Consider the following 23,531-nt stretch of genomic DNA (forward strand, 5'->3'; position numbering starts at 1 on the left):
TGAAAAGTCAGCATGACTGATCCTCTGGGAAATCAAAAGACTCATCAAACCAATAGTACGATGACGCACTTAAGTTTATTTTGTCAATTCAATGTGAAATGTTCCTGGATGAGGGAACAGCCTTTCACTACCACACTGTGATAAACTGATGGCATCCGCTGTCCTGCTCTGTGCCACTAAATGACTGTGAGAGGAAAGCTACAATTGTGCTGCTGGAGTGGGCGATTTAGCTCACCTGACAGGTAGATGTTGTCTCCCGCCGAGATGACACTGAAGAACTCGCGGTCGTAGAAGGGCAGGCTGGCCAGCGGGTACCACTTACTGTTCTGGGGGTTAAAACAGGTGACTGCTGTCAGGGAGCGCTGGTTCATCCCGATTGCCTGACGCCCTCCCACCAGAACTATCACCTCTGCTACACCTAGAGGACAAAGGAACAGGAGGAGGGTGGAGGAAGAGGATGGTTTGGGCGGACAAAGAAAGGAAAGAGGTGGAAGAAAGCAGGCCATCAGGGAAAGTTTTCACCAGTAAATAAAGTCCAAGATTCAATCAAAGCCTCTTTGAAACGCCCCAGCGCTGAAGCAGCTAAGAGACATAATGTATTGTGGCACATTGCCTGATGTTTAAGCATTTATACGTGGCTTTCAAGAGGAATGTGAACATTTTTATGCGTTTAATAATGGCACGGTAAAAAAAAAAAAAAAAAAAAAAAAAAAAAGAAGATCTTTTTATCCTTTCAGACCAAGAGCCTTGATAGGCTGCATGAAAACCGACCAGCACGACCAGGCAGAGATAAAAGTCTGCTGCTTTGAATTGAGCAGGCCTTGGCTTTCCCGGAGTCAATAAGCTTGTCAGGAAATGCAAAACAAGACGCAAAATAGAAAAGTTTCCTCTTGGTCGCAGGAAACTACTGAGTTAAATGGGAAAGTATAACTCAATTACCAAGACCGATGGGGCTGCCATTCGTTTGGTTGCCACCCAGCTCTCTTATTCTCCCTCCCTACGCAGTCACTCGTCTACACACTCACAGCGAAACATACACTGTTTGGGCATGGCATAAGAGAATTACAAAATCAATGAGTGAGAATCAATGTGTGTACATTTGTAAGTAGAGATGTGTCTTGTCTCATTCACACACACACACACACATGTGCTGAGGACCTTGTGTGATTAAGAGGATACTTGAAGCACATTCGGCACTCGTCCCTATTAGTCCTCACCCGATCTCCGCTCTCAGACACGCATGCACAAACACACACACACAGAGCTGCCGGATAAAGACACCAGTGATCCAAAACACACAAACAGGTTGGCAGGCTGCCACATGCGTGTCTCAGGTCCTCTCAGTCTTCAGCAGCAGGCTCCAGTGAGCAGGCAAGACGACGAGCCGCCAGACAGAAATGAGCTGTGTGTTTGTAAGCAGCAGGCAGGCGGGCCGAGGCAGGCGAGCCAGAGAGGGAGGGGAGGGCGATGGGGAGAGATAGAGGTGGTGAGAGAAGAGCGGGAGAAAAACAAAGAGGCAATAAAAGAGAGAGAAGGGAGGGAAAGCTAACTTTCATACACTCCAAACCAAAGCTAACCACCGGTTCATCTGCTTGGATCAATACTTGTCCACACAGACACTCTCCTGACAGGCACATCTCATAGGCGGCTGTGTTTTCCTTCTGCTACTTTCTGTTCAAAAACTATGCCCTTATATATTTTCCTTAAGCTTCGCTTTTTCTCTCAAAGCTGGTAAAACAGAGAGCTTTTCCCTAAGAGGAGGGAAAAGGGTAGAGGAGGAGAAAGATACAAAAACTACAATGGGCTTTGCTGAGGGTGAGCAAACAGACAGAGCAGTAAGCATTGCCTCAGACATATCGTGGACATACAGCTTAGACTTAGTGGACAGCTTAAAGCCGGCTGGCTCTCTTCCGCGGTGAGATTTTAAGAATGTGTTCCTCTGCGTAGGACGAAAAAAGAAAGTGATGGCTCAAGGAGAAATTGTGACAGTGTCACTGTGAAGATGAAGGTCTGGTACGTGAGCTAAAAGAAAAAGAGCCATCACAAGGAAATGCGGAAGGAATAGGAGACGTGCATGTCGTCGCCCTTTCTGGCAGCGGGTAAAAGACGCGCGCGACGTTGGAGCGACGCTAAAAGAGATTCGAGCTGGATTCATTTCCATCATGGGCCTGCTATCACAGCTTCATGCCCCAGACTGCAAGCCTCAAACGGCCCTCCAGACCTCCAACAGACCTTGGATGCGCAGCTTTATAGCTTTATAGGACAGTCGCAGCTCCAGCGGCTCTTCTTTGAAAAAAAAAATTAAGCGAAAACAGGCTCTTTGTCTTCCCTCTCAGGAGCCTCCAACCACACCTACACACACATTAATTATATTGACTTTGTTCTGCTATTGTTCTTCCTCATGATTAGTTTGCTGCTATTGCTGTACGGTACGTGTTTGTTCTCCATTTCTCTTTATCACACGCTTCTTCAACTTTGCCGGATTTGAAAAGTTTGACTGTTTTCTATGCCTTTATAGGATTACATTTCTTTTTTATCTCCTTTCATCTCCCTTTCTTTCATCCCATTAGCTGTTTCAGTTTGTTGATACTGACTGCCTCAATTAACTTGGCAAAGTTCCTATGTCTGAGCCAATTTGGGATTTTCTTTTTTCCGTGCACATCAATCAATGTTCCGCTGTGTAAAGTTTGTTTTAATATCTGTATACGTTCATAATGTTCAAAAGGAAAGATCAAATTCAATTCCATCTTAAACACGGAGGAGGATGCACAAATACTCTATTTCCTGATGTCGCAGGATTTTGTTTTTTTTACTTTAGTCCAACAATGTAAAAGAAAACACTGACTAAACAAGGTGTAATTTCCTATGTTGTTTTTGGAATTTTGTCCTCCACCGAACCAACTAGATCCCCCACAGTGTCTAATTAGGCCAACTTAAGCAATTCCACATGCTGCCTCAACATACCGAATTGTACGTCTGTGCACATGCAGGACCTTATTATCACCTAGAGCACATGTGCAGGGTTGTTCTCAGCGCTTTCCGCTTGGCCAGACACGTCAGGGAGAGTTCCACATCTGGGCGTTAAGGCTGCTGCGCGGCTCTGACCCCTGAAGCCCTGAACACATTCACAAGCTACCGCAGCCCAACACCGGCCTGTCAGAACGCAACAAAACAGGAGAGCGCCAGCGCTGACGGGGAGTCACGGCATCGGATCAGATGGTTGCGTGGGTGTGTGCATGTGTGCGTGTGTGTAAGTTTTTCCTAAGAAAACGAAGGCTCACAGGGATGGCTGTCAGTCAGTCGGAGGTTTGATGGGAGATGTGTAGAGGGGATGAAGGCATGGAGGATCGAAGGATGGAGAGGAGTGGTTCGGGATGAAGGGATAGCCAAGTCTTGACAGCTCTTGACAGTCTATACCCATGGCAGTGTGGGGAGAAAATGTCTCCCCCTCATTGTTACTGACCTTTTGCTATATTTTTGGTATATTCTTGTTTTTGGGAGATATCAGCTAAGCAAGCTTTGAGCGACTCCGTGCTTAAAAGAAAGATGTACAACCAAATACGCACATTTTTAGGTGGATGTCTGATAGTTTTGGCTGAATGCAGCTAAATCACTGTTAAACTTCATTTGTACTTTGACAGAACTGCATGTAATTATTTCTCTTTTGCTGCACGCAGACTAAACTAAACGTACTGAAAAATGCAAGCCGGGACATCTTCAGTGACAGGCATTAGAAATAAAGACGAGCAAGGCCACGACGTTGCAGGCCAGCAATGCTAAAGTGGGCAAATGTTTTTGCGCTTCAAGTGAAATTGAACATCTCTGCATCTGGAAATGAAACTGCGGTGAGAGTTAACTGAAACAGTAAAACTGTTAAACTGGGCAAAAAGGAGCTGGAAGAGGCCAAAAAAAACCAAATCACTGCAAGCAATCTATTAATAGACTAATACAAAAAGCATTGATTGTCACCACATTCAGAAATGCCTGAATTGGTCAATCGGAACCACCATTTCTGGCCACAATATAGTATGGCAGCATGTATTAAGTGTAAACAGAGACTACAATGGAACATCTGGACAGAACCCAACAGCAAATCTCTCAGAGGGAGGTTTCAGTCATCGCAGGCTGTGAATTAAAAAAAAAAAAAAGCTAAAAAAAAAAAAATATTCTGAGGGACAGGCAGTCTTGTGTATGAGCTGGATCTCAAATTGAAGTTGATGCCCTCCCATGGAGCGTGACACACACACACACACACGCGCACACACACAAAAACAACCCCGACGGTTTGCGCGCATTGCTTCCACCCAACTCGACTTCAACCAAATGAAAGCTATCTGTGACAGGAGCACGCCGCCCATGCTTTACCCCATGCTGGATCCTCACTGCGGACACGCACACACGAACATGCAGTCACTCCAGCAGAAGAGAGGCTGCCGGAAAGATGAAGACAGAACGGAAAGATCCTGTCTTCTCCTCTTCCCTGCTGCCACACTGAGTCTTATCTCACTTTTTTGTCATGTGTCTCCTTGCTCTCTGCCCCATGCTGTGACCCTGCTTTCCTTATTCCTCTCCTTTTTTACCCTGCGGCTAACACCTCCCTCCTCTTCTATCTCCCTCTCTTTCTCAGCCCACGGGGGACTTCACTCCATCTCTCTTCAAGTCGTTCTCTCTCTCCAACCCCAGGAGCCTTTGCTGTTTTCCCAGTATACTCCTCCATTTCATCTTCCTTCACTGCATCTTGTTCTCTCACCCTGTGCACCTTTTACCTATATTTCAGCCTTTCGTGGCCTTATTTTAACCAGCCTTGTTGCAGGAACAGTCAAAGGGTCACTGTGGGGTTGGGCTGGGTGAAGCTGCACACACATACACACTGACACCTCCTGTAGCAGTTACTGAGCATGGCTGAAGTTGAGTGTGTCTTGCTCAAATGCATGTGCGAGAATTGTCCTCCCAGCATTATATGTCACTGACTGTAAGCGGATTGTGTTTCAACGAAATACCAGCATGAAAATTCTTGGAAACAGCAAAACAATGTCACCTCAAGGTACATTAAGTGGCTGTTCCAGAGCTTCCAATCATATCACACGCTCTTCAAAACTGTTTCCAATGTCAAAAACGAACTTTTGACTACCTACAGTTTCCATGACAACTGGGAGATCTCCTGATGAAGATGGCGCGACATGATTAACAGTACCTTCATGGACCTTGAGGTGGGATTGTTTTGTCAAATACCAGATGCCATCATCAAACTGAAGCCTTAAGATGCTGAGAGTCAATACAAATTCTGCAGCTTCCTCTCAAAATGCATTTACATTTGTACAGTGAGGGAAAGCAGGGACTTAAACAGCTTCAAACAGATTCAAACTGTTTCCTCCCTTTGCTAAAAAAGAAATAAAATGGCTGCATGTTCTTTCTTTAAACTGAATGATCGCATCAGAAAGCGACAGGTTACGCGCTGCTTGTGATGCTCTTCTGTACAGGCTGGAGTTGTTTTTGCCAGCTGCTGGTTCAAACTGTTTGTCGAGTACAGAACTAGGCTACAGAAGGTTAAACTGTGAGCAACAGCATCTGCAAGAGTTGCTGCATCTGTGGATTTTTCCGCTTTTGTTTCACCTGTAAATAGCACACGGACTTTGCACTTTGAGTTACCAGTAAGGGGAGCTCCACTGCAAAAATCTGCAGTTTGTCAGTGACCATGGTCATCCACTAGGCTCACATCATCTTGAGGATATGTATGGATTTGCTCCTTCATGCACCTCTACTGTGCAGCAGACAGAAAGCCAAAAAATCATTAGAGATATCTAAATCGCATGTTTCAGCTTGTTTTGCACAATTCACATCTCAAACTGTCTGAGAGAATCAAAGTTTTCTTTAACTTGCTTGCTTACCTTTGTTTGCTGTATATCTCCTTCTTCTCAACAGATTTAAAAAGAAATCCTCAAGGGATTTAACTCAACAGGGTACTTTATGAAGAGGTACATCGCTGGAATAATTCTTCAGTCTTCATTAGTCTTTAACTCAAGTATGATGCTAAAGGGAAACTGGTTGGTTTGCAGTCAGAAGACAATTAAAGCAACTAGCAATCTAGTGTGAATCTAGTTTGAATTTCTAAAATATGTTTGTGAGCTAATAAAGATGTCACATGTGTGTGTATGTAAGTGGAAATATGCTCATAAAGCTTCTAACTGGGGAAAACTGGAAGTGTGCAGACATTTCCTCACTGGGTATCATAGCCACAGTGACACTGGCAGTCTGTCTCTCAGGGCTCAGAGCCATTTATATCTCACTGCTGGTCCATAACCATTTCGTCTTATCTCAGCCGCTTCTCTCTAATCTCTCTCTTTTGCTTTTTTCTTCCTAATCCTATGATTTCTCTCCCAGGGTGTTAATTTGCTATGGTGAGGATCAGGGGGCAAAAAGACTCCCCAAATAATGTCAGGGTTCAGGGAGGTGCAATATGAATGTTTGTGCACAATTTGAAGCGTATGTGCAAAAAAAAAAAAAACAAAACACTCCAGTGGTGAAGACGAGCCTTTTTCATGGCCTCAAACGTACTGTAAATTTAAAGAGTCAGCTCACGCAAATGACTGACTTGCTTTCGTGGTGTCTCGCCATGCAGGCGGTTTTGGTTTTATTTGACCAATTCTGAGATATCCTTGGCTGAGATTTCCACCTCCACCCCAATACAATGCAAGTGAATGGATTTGTGGCAGTCACAGCATTGTAAAAGTACAAAAAAAAAGCCTCAACAGCATTGTGTCTTTCCAGAAACAGTGTCCCCAAAGCTGAGGATTATCCCCACACCTCACTGTGAACAGTTTTTGGTGGAACTACTTTCTACCAAAGAAACAGTCCCTATGGAAACTGTTCAGGGTTTGTTCTGTGGACTCTCCGGAGTAACTGGGACAGTGTCACTGGAAAGAGATGTTCCTGTTGAATTTTTTAAATGTAATGTTTCAATGCCGTGAGCAGTGCAGATGAAAATTCATTTCGCCTCCATGTACTGTATCTGGAGACGGATATCGCCAAAGCAAAGCTCTCTGCGTGGCTAGACACAAGAGGAAAGGCAGAAAATGCATTTCTTCTAAATTGGATGAATGACCTATTAAACTTTTCAGAATGTACATCTCATACGCTATGAATCGATGGAGGCATGCTGTACATACACCCACAGTCCAAACATCCAAATCTGCACCATCGGCACATGCAATGACACAGCTCCAACCGGGGTCACTCCGTCTGAATACTGGATGAGACTGAAGCAGTCAGGTCAAAGTGCCAGATGTGGCACGAGCGACGCTCAGGCTGATCCATGTTCCGGTAAATGCTGCTCGCTTTGGGTCTGAGCACGGACTGCAGCTCTCGGAACAGAATGAGTCAAGTTTTCTGGCTCCGGCCGAGGCCACGGCTCACCAGCCTCCCTCTCCTTCGCCCTCTCCCTCCTCCTCGGTAGCTCAGGCTGACAGTAGTCACTAGTGAAAAGGTCAAGCGGACTGAACCTTAATTTTCGTTGCAGCACCTGCAGACGTTCAGACCACAGGTTATCTAATCTGGATTTACCGCCTCCATGTTACATTTATGAGTCGAGATAGACATGTTTGCTCGAGATTTCACCGATAAGCCGCAGGAACATCAAAAACTCATCCTCTGATTCTCCAGTGAATAGCTGCATCCAACTTTCTCTCTCTTCTGCTCGCTCGCTGTGTTCCTCTCTCCTTCCCTCAAATACCATCTCTGACTCCAGAAATAAAATCGGAAGAGGATCCGCTGAAGGGCACTCTTCACATAGAGCGATTAAGACATTTCTGGCACACTTTCCTGCATCCTGCTTTTCCAGTTTGAGAGGTGAAACAGAGTAATCTCACGCTGCATTGGCTCTCAAAGACAAACCAGGCTGAATAATTACACAGAGCAGGACAATAATCAACAAAGTCCTGACATAAAAAACCCTGCAAAGCTTATAATTGTCTTTCCAAACTGTTGACAGCTTCCCCGCTGCGATCGCCGTACTTGATGGTTTATGTTGAAGCTGTGCAGCCAGAGAGAAAGATGACAAATAAATTCAATTATTCCATGAAAAAGAGCTACTGTCAGTGCTGAAGAGGAGCAGCTGAGGAAACGTGGAGACTGTTGTCGGTTGTGTTTGTTGTTGTTTTTCCCCGTGTAAAGTGCCTTTGAGTGGAAGCATTATGGAAAATAAAATGCATCATTATGATTATTACTCAGGCCTGAGTCAGAAGCAGGAGAAGCAGTCTGAAACAGGCTTCAGAGGGAAGTCATCTGTTGATCTTTTGTGCTCTCCTTACAAGGCGTGAATCATCTTCTCCTTTCTTTGCGGTGGTGGCGCGCTGCGGCCACTCTCCAAGGAGCCGCTGGCTGGCGGAGGTGTGAATGAGTAGATGAATGTCACGCCTACGGGCTTCAGACCTCACAGAACAGCCTGGTTTCATTGTCTCCGAGCTGTGGATGCAAGCCAAGCTATTGTGCGGGCTGGTCTAATGAAATCCAGCCGTTTCAGACCACCTCACTACCGGCACACGGCGTTTTATTTGGCTTGCCTTATGCTGGAGGAATGTAAAATGGTTAATAACATTTAATATTTACATTTCCAGAGTCATTTCGGGAACAGCTTAAATCCTGCAGCAACACATGCCAGGGTTCTGATCTCAGATTAAAAAAATAAATAAATCTTGTTCCAGGATGATTTAATCTAGCATAAGGAATGATCATATAGATAAAAGGCTTGTGATGAGAGGCTGGAACGAACCTGCTGCATTCACCAGCTCTGATCTCAGTTGCTCCTGCCTCTGCTGCTGCTGCTGCTGCTGCTGTGCTACGTGTGCTACTGTAGTTTTTAACTTTTCAGCCTTTAGATAAATGAACGCTTGATTACAGATGATGAAGTGGACAGGCTGAGGAAGAGTGGAGCCACTGTTTAAGGGCTGCCTCCTACAGCGCATGTATTTAAAGGTTTAACAATGTGTGTGTGTGTGTGTGTGTGAGAGAGAGAGAGAGAGAGAGAGAGAGAGAGAGAGAGAGAGAGAGAGAGAGAGAGAGAGAGAGAGAGAATGAGACAGAGAAACAGTGTGAGCCGAGCTGGACCCCTGCGTCTCCTAGTCATTACAGCTCATTTGTCTGAGTGCTATTCCACTTGGCTGGGTTGAGTTAACAGTTTGCCCTGGCGCTCTCCACCCTCCTCTGCGCCGGGAGCAGCGTCACATGTGGAGAGAAGGAAATGGGAACATAATGTATGGTTTTTGTCTGGATGTGCACACACACATACACAGACACAGCATGTATACCCAAGAAAACTTTTCTTGCTCCTTAAGAGCACACAAAAAGCACATATCAATATGACAAATCAGAGTGAATCTTATGACTTATGGCAAGATGGTTTATGAGTAAACTCCCAGCACCAGCGGCTGTTTAATCCCCCTGATCCCCTGGAAAGTCTAATGACAGCTAATCAGATGCACATCCACACTCTAATTAACCAATTAGCAGCTAATGGATACACATACAGTACGCAAAACACCGTGGATTCATTATGAGACACTCATAATTTTCACTTTACCCAAGACTCTTTTCTGGCCAAATGAGGAAGACAGGAGGCCGTTAACAAAACACACCAGCTCCATGTCTCCTGCCTCCCTGAGAAGTTGACTGCTGCAGCAGGAAACTGAGGTAGAGCAAGAAAAACATGAGCTAAAAACAAGCATGGCTAAAATTTGTGCACACTATATGTCAAAAAAAGAAGAAACGTGGGTTTCAGAAACATACTGAAAACTGGGTTTGTATCAGAAGATCACAGACGGATCATTTCTATGCTGAGGATCGTTTTGGCTGCTTCATTTGCATCAACTAATAACAATAAAATGCTCTGGAATGCAAACTAGAAGCAAAGCAAGACAGTCTCGTTTTCAGTCAGCAAGGCAATTGAGATATAAACTTAATGTGGTGGTTATTCAGACTTTTATGACTCTCGCCTTGTGGTAATTCTAAGAGAAAAAGAGCTTTGTCCAAATCCTACATACATTTGTGTTTCGAACCACTTTCCTTCACTCAGCACAGGAGCCAGTCGAGCCAAACAACGTGTGGACATGGCAGGACCTGTCAGAGCGACTGATGCAAAAATGAGCCAACGGTAAAAACTGTGAAGAGCACTGTTAAGAAATAAATTACAACAATGCCGCACAGCAGGACTCTTTATAAAGACAAACCTGGGAAAACAAGACAATTAAAAGTCGTGTGGAAACCATCTGGCTGCTTCCATTCGGCTGCAATGGAAAGAACTTTTTTTCGAGTTTACAGCTAATGGAGCAAACACTCATTACGAAGTCGGCCTTTTTGTTAAACTCAAAAAAGTTCATGCTATTCCATCTTATGAACACACTGCAGAGTGTATCTTCATAGTCCATTAATATTCATATTAATGGTTTTCTTATCCATGACATGATATATGAGCTTCATTTTGCAAAAACATGAAACTGGTAAATAAGATATATATGAGATTTTCCAAGCGCATTTGGATGACTTTTTACCATCATAATGTAATATTCAAAGCTTGTAATATATATAACAATGGATAAAATGACTACGTGTAATGTGAAAGGTGTCACATAGTGAAGAACCAACAGAGAAGTACAAATAAATTCAGCTAAATTCAATACAGCCTTGTAGCATCTTATATCTCAGTTATGTCTCGTAACTTTACGGCTCTAAATTCCTACTTTCTGCTCGCTCATCAGGGTTGTTTTCAGAGAAAAAGCTCTGATAAATTACCTACCCAGCACTACAACAGCACACAGACAAAATTAGTGACTGGCTAGTTTAAGCAACAAACATTTGCCTCTGGAGTCACAGACTAAACAAAGCTAAAAAGAAGAGTGTTGTACATCAGTTCGTGGGACAGAAACACAACTCTAATGCAAATTTTTCTCTGTGTGCTGGAGTGTAAACTAGTCACTGTTAGGGGATACATTTGCCAACAACTTTAGGTGATATACTGGTATGTTGGATGATAGGTAACAAAAATGAGTGCAGAAAAAACAGCAATAATTGAAGGAGTCACTATCAATTATCTTATCTTGTTAGATTTGTTTGTGCAATGTTGATATTTCCTATTTCCAATGATGTGAATTTCAAACATTGTCTGTTTTGATTATTATGTTGTTTTCTTTTTCATCATCTTGCTTTGCCTTGTCCCCTTTGCTGCAGTAACACTGCAAACTTCCCCACTGTAGGATTACTAAATGTTTATCTCGTTTTATTTCGTTCTATTTGTTTGTCAAAGGTTATTCCTTTAATGGAAAAGTTAGACATTTTACACCTCTCAGGCTTGTCTGTTAAATATTGGCTATAGCCATCCTGATTTAAAAAAGCCTGCTTATGTTCTGCGTTTTCTGTATAAAATTACTTGGAAAAGGCTGACATTGGCCTCAATAATCGAGCGCTGGCTGGTCTCTACATTTGAATGTCAAGGGAAAACCTGCACTGTGAGAACAGCCTCAATAGTCAGATTCAGATTTAAGTCTGAAGTGAAAGGATGTTAATTAAAAATCTGTCTAAATTAAATTTGTGGGTTGAAAACGTGTAATTCGAGTCAGATTTATCACTAGTAAAAAGACTGAACGTGTGAGGCACTCAGACATGTGTCCATGCGCGCACGCAAGCACACACACACAAACACACATTGCATGAACACAAACACATCCACCGCAATACACCCACATATGCACGCGACTCACAAGTTCACAGATTGACTGTGCTCAGCAAGAAGTGCTTCACGGATGGCAGTTTTCCTTTCTTTTTCCGCTTGACAGACTTATCAACCGAGCTCAGGTGGTGCCCCATCTGCTTCTGCACATTTAAAATACACACACACACACACAGCCACACACTCACTCACTGCTTACACAAGTAGACACATGCTCAAGGAATAAACTCAATCAAATGTCTGCCCTTCAAATTTCATTTCTGATCCCCCCCCCGCCTCCTTCCCTCTCTCCCTCCCTCGCTCTGACCATATCACCGACCTCTCCTCCTGTTCTCCCACGTCTCTTCACTTTCTCGTCCTCTGAGTGCCAACCACAATCCTACCAACAACCTCAAACTCACCTTCCAGTCTCGCATCCTCCTCGCCGTCATGCATGTACACGTGCTAGTCCCACACCTACCCTGCAATCCCAGTGACCATGCGCGCCCCGCTGCGTGGAGCCCACCCTGTCCGATGCAGCAGATTGCTGAGCAACACATGCATGAGCACCATAATCATGACCACTGACACACTTAGGCTGAGGCATAAAAAACACACTCAGGCCTACAACAATACCAACAACTACAAAAAAAGTCAAGCTAGATTCGTATTTATCTGTAGACCGATTACAGTCAGTCAGGACACACTGCTCTCAAACCAACACACAAACACGCTGATAAAATGCTCGGCACAGTCAGTCATAATAAGAATTTCAGCTCCAGATGAGTTCAAAACTTGATCGACAGAACTTACATATATTTCTCATTCACTGAGCCATCGGGGTGTAATGCATCATGAATGTATTCATCCCAGAAGCATTTATGTATTTATATAATTCTGTTGTACAGAGCCACGAGCTGCTGTGAATCAATACTCACTTCAGCCTGCATAATGGGGCTGTAGGACGCAGGACGCATAAGATATGCACATACCAAACAGTAAAAATGGGCCTTGACAGAAAATGCTTCAAGAAACTGCTGAAAACAAAGAGAAACCACTGGATCGAGGATGAGTAATGGGATGACGGTGAGCGCAGATAATGCCACAAATGTCTTTTCTCAAGAGGCAAATGATTCTTTATGATTCTAACGCCTCCTGCGACTGCATTACACGCAATTAAAGATGCAAATATTATTAACCTAACGCAATTCCCCCAATGTTTGTTTACTGGCATATAAACACACTGGCTGGACAACAGAGCTGGCTAGTAAACTGATCTCTCCATAAAGTGCCATTTGTTAGGCAATTATCTTTATCCTACCAAGCAGAAAATAACTTGGTAAGGTGTGCTGGTGTGAAGCTCATAATGCCATGCAGACACTATAATTAGGCAGCTCTTTACAGGGGGAAAAAGTGGGGTCCTGGCCGACCTGAGGGAAAAATCTAACGGCCAAAAGCAATTTGCAGGCGCCTTCCAATTTCCATGAATGATTCTTTGATTTTAACGATGTAAACAAACACGGTCTTCAATGGCTTGGACATCGGCGGCGGTCAGACAGTGAATGGTTGGCGGCTTGCTTAGAAAGCACGGACAGGCCTGAATGTGCCTCGCTGGTGTTCAAAAGTTGTTAGGAGATGTTTATGTGCTGGGGTTTGCTGTAAAAGTGCCTGGGTTTCAGAAGCCCGCAAAACCCTGGGACGCCGTTATGGTTGGCCACTTTCAACTTTTCACGGTAACCTCAATCAGGCTTGGCTCCAGCTCTAGTCATTTGTTCGATTGTGGAAAGAAAAACCTGCGCTGACATTTGGAAATATGACCCATTGCCCACATAGACTTTTAAGTATTTACAGTACAGTAGCTGTGTGGAAAACATTATGGAGCTCTAAATCATTGCTTTCCAGTTGTGGGCAAAAATCAATACAATTCAGTGGCGAGTCGAGGTCACCTGTGGAGCCGTGACCTCTCTGCCATATTGCAGCAGTAAAATATGAATAGTGTGTGCGTAGGGGGGGTTTCATTGATGCTACCAATGCGGCAGATCATGTCACGGCCACCGTGCTCTCACATCATCCAGGCCAAAGATGATGCACATCAATCTGTCTCTGCTCGTGTGTGAGTCGGTGCGTACCAGCAGAGAGCCTCGGCCGGGTCCTGGGCGTCTGCATCTCTTGCCGTGCGTGGGGCAGCATGTGGTAGCGCTTGGCTTCGTTGACCAGGTCACGACACGCCTCCGACGACTTGATCAACTCCTCGTTGTCCACCACGTTCAGCAGGTAGGACGGGTGGATGAAGGGAAGACGCACCACTGCCAGCAGGTCCGACAAATTCTGAGAAGACGGACAGAGAGGGGGGATAAAAAAAAAGAGAGAAAGGACAATTAGAGGTTGAGGGTTGCAATCAGGGGCTGCACGGTGGCGCAGCAGGTAGTGCGCGTGCCTCACAGCACGAAGGTTGCCGGTTCGATCCCCAGGTCAGGCGGGGCCTTTCTGTGTGAAGTTTGCATGTTCTTCCCGTGCATGCGTGGGTTCTCTCCGGGTACTCCGGCTTCCTCCCACAGACCAAAAACATGCTCATTAGGTTAATTGATGACTCTAAATTGTCCGTAGGTGTGAGTGTGAGTGTGAATGGTTGTTTGTCCTTGCATGTGGCCCTGCAATCGGCTGGCGACCGGTTCAGGGTGTACCCCGCCTCTCGCCCATTGTAGCTGGGATAGGCTCCAGCCCCCCGCAACCCCGAAAGGGATAGGCGGTATAGATAATGGATGGATGGATGGTTGCAATCAGTGAGCGATGCTTAAATGACATGAGGCAAAAATAAAGAAATAAAAGCAAACACTAATAAAGCTGTGTTTGCAGACAGTGAAACTGCCAGAGCTAATCAAAGAGGATTATATGATCAGCATTAAACAAACAGCAGACTAAAAACACTGTGGATCACAGTAAATAAACACATTTTTCACAAAGAGCAGATGGATCAACTCCTAACCTCATTATATCTATTTTTTTTTTCCTGTGCTAAAAACTTTTTCAGTAATATCATGAAAGAGGATATGAAAAGCAAGCACCACGTTTGATAAAGGTCTGGGCTGTTAGAGTGAGGAGACCTGAAGGCAGCGAGACCATTAGATCAGTTACTGTCAGTGTCAGGTCCTCAAAGCTTCAGCTTAACATCCTGCATGTGTCAGGTTTCTATTTCTATACTTGTGCAGGACAAAATGCCCTGGCAAGGATGAAAAGGCAACACATCACAGAAGCCGCTGACTGTTTCTCTTTTCTCTCTCTCTCTCTCTTTTTTTTTTTTTAACATATATATATGCACCATGATCATTACATCTTTATTCATCCTTGAACAAGAAACCAGAAATAACACTTTGCAAAGTTTTCACCATATCAGTTTCATGTGTGCGCATTTGGCTACGCTGCGAGAGCTGGAACGAGGCAGCGGGGGGACCTTACTTTCTTCTCATTTTGCCGCCTCCAAAGGAAATCTTCCTGCAGACAGTGACCGTTCTTCTGCGGCTAAATTAAGACTCTGTTCTGGCTCACCACGACCCAATCAAGCTAAGGGACGCAAGGCAAGATGCTACATACCTAAAGCTTTCAAGGTCCAACAAAAGACCGATTTTAGACCATTGTGGCTTATAATTGGCACCTTTTCCTTGAAGGGGTGTCTTGAGGTGAGGGCTTGAGCATGACGATTTGGCCTCTCAGAGATTTAATATAGTAGAGTGAACCGAAATGACAAAAGCGCTCAACTGTGGCAACACAAATATTTGCTTTTGTGGTGCATGTTCGCTCCATTGCTGTGTGTGCATACATTTACGTGTACTTATATTGTATAGGTGTTCAGACACAGAGGCAGGACAGCCTGTTGCCATGGCAACCTTGTCTATAGCGCTGGCTGCCGACTGTTGGCGCGCGCGCGTGTGTGTATACGTGCATGTGTGCCGGGCTGTACCCCCAAGGGAGCCTCATCTATGTCGAGAGTAAAAGCTGTAAACAAGCTCGGACAGAGCGACAGAGAGCTGGGTGGAGATTGACCCCGCTGACCCTTCAGCTCAGAGCGACACGACCGAGCCTCGCGGGGAGAGCGACGAAACAACAGACTCAGGGAAACATCATTCAGGGGAGAACAAATAATAAGCTGACACTCAGCCTAAGCATCTCCCTCTCCCACCTGAGGCCTTTTCATTCTGGCGTGTGTCCCATTTGTTTCCTACCCATGTCCTGGGACCGGAGAGGTGGAAGTAAGACAGCAGAGAAAGGGACAAAGTGTAGGAGGAGGGAGAATGGCATGAGAAGGAGGGGGATCGGACAAGACAGAGAAGATGACTGAGGACCCGGCGGTGGAAAGGAGGAAGAAGAGCGCGACAGGAAAAGAGGACAGACAAGCCAACTAAGGTGAGCTGAATAGAAGACGAGAAGGCGGGAAAGAGGATGTGATGGTTAGAGAAATGTGCTGATGACACTTCCTCTCGGCGAGTGCGCTCAGAGCGAGCCGCCGTCCTGCAGATGGGACTGTCTGTTTCCCTCCTCCACGGACGTCCGCAGCTTACCCAACAGTTTATCAAACAAACAGCTCAATACCCACACAAACAAACACTGGCGATGGCTCCCAGCGCCTCAGCTCGAACGCAGCACGAAGGTAAAGTCAAAGCAAGCTACTTAGCATACTGAGATATTCTTCAGGGAAGAATCACTAGCTCAGGAGAAGCTACTACTTCCAATTAAAGTGCCTCCATAGTGGGAGATTTGCCCCAGTAGTTACTGAGTCATGTCACACTCAAATGGAGGTGACTTAAGTTTCAGGCTTACTGCTCTGCTTTAATATTACAAGCTGCTTTTCTCCCAGTCTGCAACAGCCTCACCTACTTTGGTCTTATGACATTATTCTACTAATGCCGGTAATCGGATGCAGACACCTTTTAAAAACACACATTTGACAGTAAATCCTTTTCAGACAAATTAGCTACAAATTGCTACAACCTGAGGAGGGCTGAACTAAATTGTGTTGTATTTAAAGTCAGGTTTTGGCTCACAAGAACATACGCGTGCATCTGTGGGTCATCCGAAATAGGTCCACAACTGACCGCTCTGACCCTCGGAGCTAAATTAAAGCTGTATATGGGGCAGTTTTGGCCAGGTGGTGCCCTTAGTGGCACAGCAGAAATAAATGTGCTACAATGTCTGGGGGTGAATGTGGAAATCTTGCTCCCATTTGGAACAGCAGGTGGACAGGCTTGAATTTTGTCATTGGTTTGCTGTGTGCCCGTTGCCTGGATTTCATCTAAATATTCTGATCTCCTCTGCAGTCCAGAAACATGCAGCTCAGGTGGGCTGGAGACTCTGCCAGCAACTGTGCATGCACCTGTGCGTATAACTATGCGATGCAGTCGTGATCTGTCGCAGGTGTTTCCATGCTTCCTGCAAATAGGAATGGGCGAGTATAGAAAATCAGTGCTCTTTCAAAAACAAGCCGCTTTAAGAGTTCGTAGAGCAGAGGAATTCAGAGCACAGCCAGTCAGCATGTCGAGAGTTCAAGGCATGATGGACAGTCTGAGCTCCCTGCACACGTGCTCTCATTAGCAGTTTTGTCTTGGCGCACTGTAAACTACACCCACGTCAATACTCAGGCACAAACACACACTTATATACACGCCAAGATAAGTTTTCTTTACCTGTGGAAAATGAAGTAAAGAAAAACAAGCATCCTGCTGCACCATCTGCAAATCTTCGCTCCACACAAACCCACATCTGTTGCAGCCTCTTTTCACTTGCCAAACATCTTTAAAATGGCAGTAAAGCTACCTCAAAGAGACGGCGTCTGGTCTCTGCAAAACAGTAAGGACTGCTACCACATGAATATCCACCCAAAAACACACCCACGTCTACACATACAGCGCAAACGCACGGAGATTTGCACATACAGAAAGAGGCAGATGGATACACATTTAATCTGGCTGGTGCATTCGGTGCAAAGGTTGATTTGACAGTAAATCTTGTTGAGGAGATTAAGACAATGTAAAGTCACTGAGGCTGACCTGTGATTAAATAAACGACCGTGGATTCAGCGGCACAGCAAACAGAGTGCGACCAGCGTATCCACTGAGCATGTGTGTGTGTGTGGATGGGTGTGTGTAGTGGAGAGTGGTGGGATAATGCCTGGCTGTTTTTCCTCCACTTTAATTCAGTTCCCTTCCTCTATCTCTCCCTCTGTCTTCTATTTCGGAAAAAAAATAAAAAAAATACTCTCCATCTCTAATTCTAACTAACTCACTCCCTCTCCCACTTCTTTTTCACTTTCTGTCTCTCTCTGCACCTCCATTCCTGCTCCTCGCTCTTCCTCCCACACATGCATATATCGGCATGGAAATGAGGGAGAGTTGCACACTTGCTGCTAATATTCAAATCCAAAGTGTCAGACCCCACAAAAAAAAAGAGTCCTGCTTCGTGCCAGCCATTGAAACTGCTCATGCAGGAATTACTGCAAATACCGTTAACTCGAGGTTCTTGTTTATCTTTTGAAATGAGGTGTTTTTAAAAAGACACATTAGACTTTTTTGGTTATTTTCAGTATATTCTAAGCTTGAACTCATGGACATCGAACGTACAGTTAGTGCCTGTCCAATATACACAATCTAACCTGGTGTATTTGCCAGTTTGTTCAGTGGTGACAGCACCACGTCTAATCACATGCTTATATGCAAATCTAATTCAAACGTAGTTCATGTTTGCTGTGACTATAGGCAGTTCACTGTATTTATTCATTTTGTTCTTAATTACGATGTTACCTTCTTTTCAATCACTCGCCACTTAGTCAAGTCATTCATTTGGACGAGGATTGACATACTGTATATGTAAAAAGGCAAGGGCCCCATTCTTAAGGAACAGGTGAGACTTGAGCAATATCAGCCTGTCAGTCTTTGGTCCAGAATGACATATCTGGACATACTGTATGGACACACAGTAATAAAATGTAATAATCAATTAAAAAGTAGTGATAATTAGTAATGTGACCATGCCTACAGGCTAAGCTGGTGAGCTACCTGCTGACATTAACATTGATGATCATGTTAGCATACCGAGGCTAGATTTAGCTCAAAGCCCTAGTAAATAGAGCCTTGTCGAGCCACTAGCATGTTCACTCTCGCCATCGAAAACCTTTTTGAAGAAAGTGCAAATACAGCTCTGATGTTTGATAAGAACGAAATTCATGCAATTCATGATTTTGGGGTTGAACTTGCATTTAAAGAGGCGCACGCTTCTTGACAAACTACCAACACAGCTGCGCCATTATACAACTTTTCTCCAACTGCTTTGTTGAGATTACGATAAAAAACAAGCAGCTCTAAAGCGTTTAGCCCGCTCATTCAACCATCTTCTCCACCTGTCTGAGCCTTCCTTTTTCTATCAAATCCCAAATGCCACAATTCTTTGCACCCATTGTATTTGTAGAGGGATGAAATCTCCTCTTTCTGGCAGATCTACTCATGGGATTACACTAATATTGCCAAGGTGTGCATTCCCGTGAACTGAGGCTTAATTCTTCAGCGTGGGAAATTAAATAACTTTGTTCTTGTGCTTTATGTACTGTATACCTGGATATGTAAAAAGAGGTAAAAATAGGATTTGATACATAGACTGAAGCCTTCCTTGTCTTAATTCTGGTAAATATTGATGAAAGCTGAGGCATGCAGGCTTTTGCCATTCTCTTTGGAAGCACGGTGAGTGTCGACTGCATGCTATATGAACTCACTAAAAGCATTAGATTTGTGTGTATGCGTGGCGCAAAATAGGTGAATGAGAGTTCTCACGACTCTCAGACCAATGAGTGACGTGATTGCACTCAGCAGATGAGAGCAGGCGGCGTGTATCTGACTCCATTTCTCTGCATTTCCAACAACCTCTCGAGCAATCACTCTCTGATGCACAGGCGGGCTGAGTGAATGCGAGCGCTGTCCCTCCAGACGAATGGTGTGACCTGTCATTTTCATCCTCTCGCCTACTCATACAAGCAATCCTTTGCATGCTTTTAAACAGAGATGACATCCACTGTATGCAAATCGTAATGGCTTCTGTGCCAGCTGAAAGATACCAAGCCTACTGCGCATTGAAAGAAGAAGTAGCATGATCCTTTGTCACATTCCTCCTGAGGAGTTCAGTGTTTTTTGACACATGGAACATATGGAAAGTATCCAAGAGTCTGGCGACATATGGAGATGCTACTTTTAGCTTGTCTGCCCACACACACTTTTTATCCTCTTCCATTTTCCATGGATAAAGATCATCTAAGAGGAGTCCATATGCTTATTCACTTGATTTGTGATACGCAACCCAGATAACACCTTGTGGCTTCACCTCTCTGATAGTCTCATCGACTCAGGTCAGGGGATGCACATGCAACGCCGCCACGTCACTTGCTAAAAGCCTCAAGGAAAATGCTGCAGCCCATCTCCAGAAAAAACTCCCTTTTTTTTCTGATTCTCTCTCAGGCAGGTGGACAGAAGATGTGAATGGGTTGCGCCTGGTGAAAGGCAGGGATAATGTGTCTAACAGGGAGCCTCTCAGATCTGTCAGAGGCAGCAGAGAAGCAGCCGGGAAGCCGGCATCCGCTAATACAGATGACAAATGTCCACTGAGCATTTCCCATTCCACTACTGTCAGCCAGGACTAACGCCTCTTACTGCGTGTGTGTATGTGTGAAATGATTCAGTGCCTTGACGGCGTCAAATAAATGACACACGAGCGGTCATATCTATTTGCTTTGCTCTGAGCAGATAGGAGTGTGCGTCTGCTTTAGTGTGAAAAATGGACAACCCGATGTTTAAAACGCAGCTCTGGATGAAAAAACAACAGCAAAGTATATAAATAAATAACCCACACGCACTCACGCACAAGTGTGTGTTCAAGACAGCGCATGGCCATGTTTAGTCTGACAGCGTTAACAAACCCACTCAGCTGTGCTGACCGCAGCTCAGTGTCCTTTTGAGTGTGCGCAGGTCCATGTGTGAAAACACACGCGTGTGCTTTTTCTTCTCCTAACACATAACGGACCAGGAAAATATGTTCTTGCAAATGGCACTTCATTTGGGTTCAAGAGATGCTTTGCTGAGCGCGTTTGTGTGTTTCCTGCGACTGCACGACGATGTGCGCCCATCAGCCGGAAGGATGGATGGGGGGATGGAGGGAGATGTAGCGGACGACAGACGCTGACTGCTGCCCTGAGCAACATCTGACAGGTGCAATGTGTTCTCCTCTGAGGCCTCTTTCAGCATGACTTCATTCAAAACAATCAAAAAAAAAGAAGCTTTGTTCCGCTCATTTAATTCAAAACATTTCCGTGTGAACGACTGCTTGCTATATGTTAACATTAAACTTTCTGGCTTGTTTCTCATCTCGCTGAATTATCCTCCACATTGAGCGGTATCTAGCAACATCTGCAGTTCCCCCACCGCCATATAGCACGGTGCATTTTTATTATTCCTAATGAATCTTGGGAAGATGGCTTCCTTTGAACAGATTGCGTAATTTGTTTGTTCTCTCCATGTCCTACTGCTCATGCAACTCTTGTGTGTTTAGAAGTGAGCCCAGTGGAAACGCCTTTGACTTGCTCTGGATATTCAGCCGCCGTGGTTGAGTGACCGCGGTTCAACTGGCTGCACACATCAGGACTGAGCGTGCTCTGGGATTACAAAGGACACCGATGAGAATGGGGGTCCGGAGTTCAGTGGCTTGCATCAGATCCTGTCCGCTCTCTACTACGCAAGTCGTACCGGGGCTGATACACAAGCGATTTCCAGTCTTGTGTGAACGTTTGCACACAGAACTGGGATATAAACAGAGACATCCTGTGCATTTTGTGTAAACTCCCCATGTGTGTTTGCATCCTTTGCCTCCAACTCATGCGAGCTGGAGGGAAAAAATAGAGTCAGAGAGGCAGAAGACAATCTGCATCAATCTCCATGGCTCTCCACGGAATCTCCTCGAAGAGCGTGTATTTGTCTCCGATCCTGCTGGCAATACAATAATACTACTGGTCTACACATTCATTTCAGCCCACTCTACAACAGTTTCAGTTTCCTCTTCAAGAATGACTGTTGTGACATAAAACCCCTCATCTCAAGGAACACAATCAACCTTTTCTTAAGGGGTTGCGCGATGATGAAAAGTGTCCGCTTTGAGCTCAGAGCTTAAAAGGAGAATCACTAAATTAAAAGTGAGGCTTGTGGGGAAAGGGTCATTTGTAGTTTTGAAGGTAAATGAATCGTAAAACAGGGAGAAAAGCTCAGTTTATATCTGCACACAGCCTCAAAGCATTTTTGTCCTTTGATAATTTTATACTACATAATGATAGCATCATTTGTTCTGGCAAAACGATTTTTTTTTTCTCCTTAATGAGTGCTGGAGGCAAAAAGAAAAACAACTCACTGCATTATCAGAGTCAATTGTATAAAAACTCTAAAACAATAACTAGTAACTTATAAGCATGTGAAGTATTACCTTTAACTATATTAATTTGGCTTGGGAACTGCAAATGTCAGGGCATGCCATTGTTATTTCTGATGAGTGGTCAGCAGGTCCCTGCTAATGGTAAGGCTGGCCTTTTTTATCATGAAAATACACCATTAACTGTCCCTTTTAGCTGTTACATTAGTTGGCCACTTTCCAAAGAGCCAATTAATCAGCCTCTTTTGTCAGGTTGAGTCACCTGGCAAGATAGGATCCTTTATAAAATATGTTGAAGTGAGGCGTAATGGAGGTCCTATTCAGGGATTTGGCACAGCCTGGCCTGGTATAATTGGAGCCATGTGTCTGTGGTCGTCCAACAAAAGACGGCTGGGTGAAAGGAAGGACAGGTCTCTCTCTGTCAGCACCTTCACAGAGAAAACATGACGCAGGACACTGTTTTTCCAGCCTCTTGTTTATATACCTCATGGAACCGGTGTCTTGCAGACCGAATGTGGAGGCGGATTTAGCTCCCAGAGGCACTGTTTTACAATCGTTGAAGGATGAGTCTCCATGTTTAGAGGTATGAGTACATTATGGTGTGCATAATTGATTCTGTAGCCACGATAATGAGAATTTTCATGATGAATTAATCTGTTGATTAGTTTTCTGATTAATTGTTTTGCAAAAAACAAATGACAGAAAATAGTGAAAAATGCCCATTTTTTGAAAGGCTGGAGATAATCACATACAAAAGGGTGGAAACAGCTATTGTTGATATTTTTGCCCAATAAATGACGAGTTTGACATTTTGGGAAATGCACTTTCTTGCTCAGCTGGATATAAGGATCAATACCTCTCTCATATCTGTCTGTTAAACATGAAGCTACATCTAGGAGATGGCTAGCTTAGCATTAAGACTGGAGACGTCTCTGTTCCACCCCCCCCGACAGAAGCGACAGTGGTTTAAATCTTCTCCTTCAAAGATTCCACATTAGAAATTTGCTGTAAGTTATTTTTTTCTCTATAAACTACTTGTTTCAGCACTAAATTCTTCCAAATGCACCTCTGCTGCAAGGCTGTTTCCTTTTCTTTTGAGGTCTCTGTGAATCTCTTCTTCACTAGAATAGTATACAAGCAGACATACACAGACGCTTGTGGGGTGGCACACCTTCAATGATCTTCAATCACAGAAAACTGAAACAGCTCTCTTCTTTCATTCAGCGGCTTTGTGTCTCATAGCAAACCATTATTAACGCTCAAATGCTCTCCCTCTGTCTCTAAGCGATGTCCGGGCCCCGTTTCCTGGTGCCATCGGATGTTAGTGACAGCATAGTGGAGAGAGAAAATTGCATATTATTTACCCAGCGTCTTCAATATGCCACTTTTC

At 44.5% G+C, this 23,531-nt stretch overlaps 1 protein-coding gene across 3 annotated transcripts in view; it reads right to left on the bottom strand.

Moving 5' to 3' along the window:
• Positions 1-23,531, bottom strand: part of LOC139347433 (kelch-like protein 29) — a 194,185-nt gene that overhangs the window by 34,333 nt on the left and 136,321 nt on the right. For all 3 annotated transcript variants that reach the window (XM_070987045.1, XM_070987043.1, XM_070987046.1), the window contains 2 exons: positions 13,825-14,023; positions 236-418 (listed from right to left, as the gene is read on the bottom strand). In XM_070987045.1, the coding sequence (XP_070843146.1) occupies positions 236-418; positions 13,825-14,023 (382 nt within the window). The remainder of the gene's footprint in view (positions 1-235; positions 419-13,824; positions 14,024-23,531) is intronic.

This window comes from Chaetodon trifascialis, chromosome 19 (genome assembly GCF_039877785.1).
Source record: "Chaetodon trifascialis isolate fChaTrf1 chromosome 19, fChaTrf1.hap1, whole genome shotgun sequence".
In the NCBI taxonomy this organism is placed as follows: domain Eukaryota; kingdom Metazoa; phylum Chordata; class Actinopteri; order Chaetodontiformes; family Chaetodontidae; genus Chaetodon; species Chaetodon trifascialis.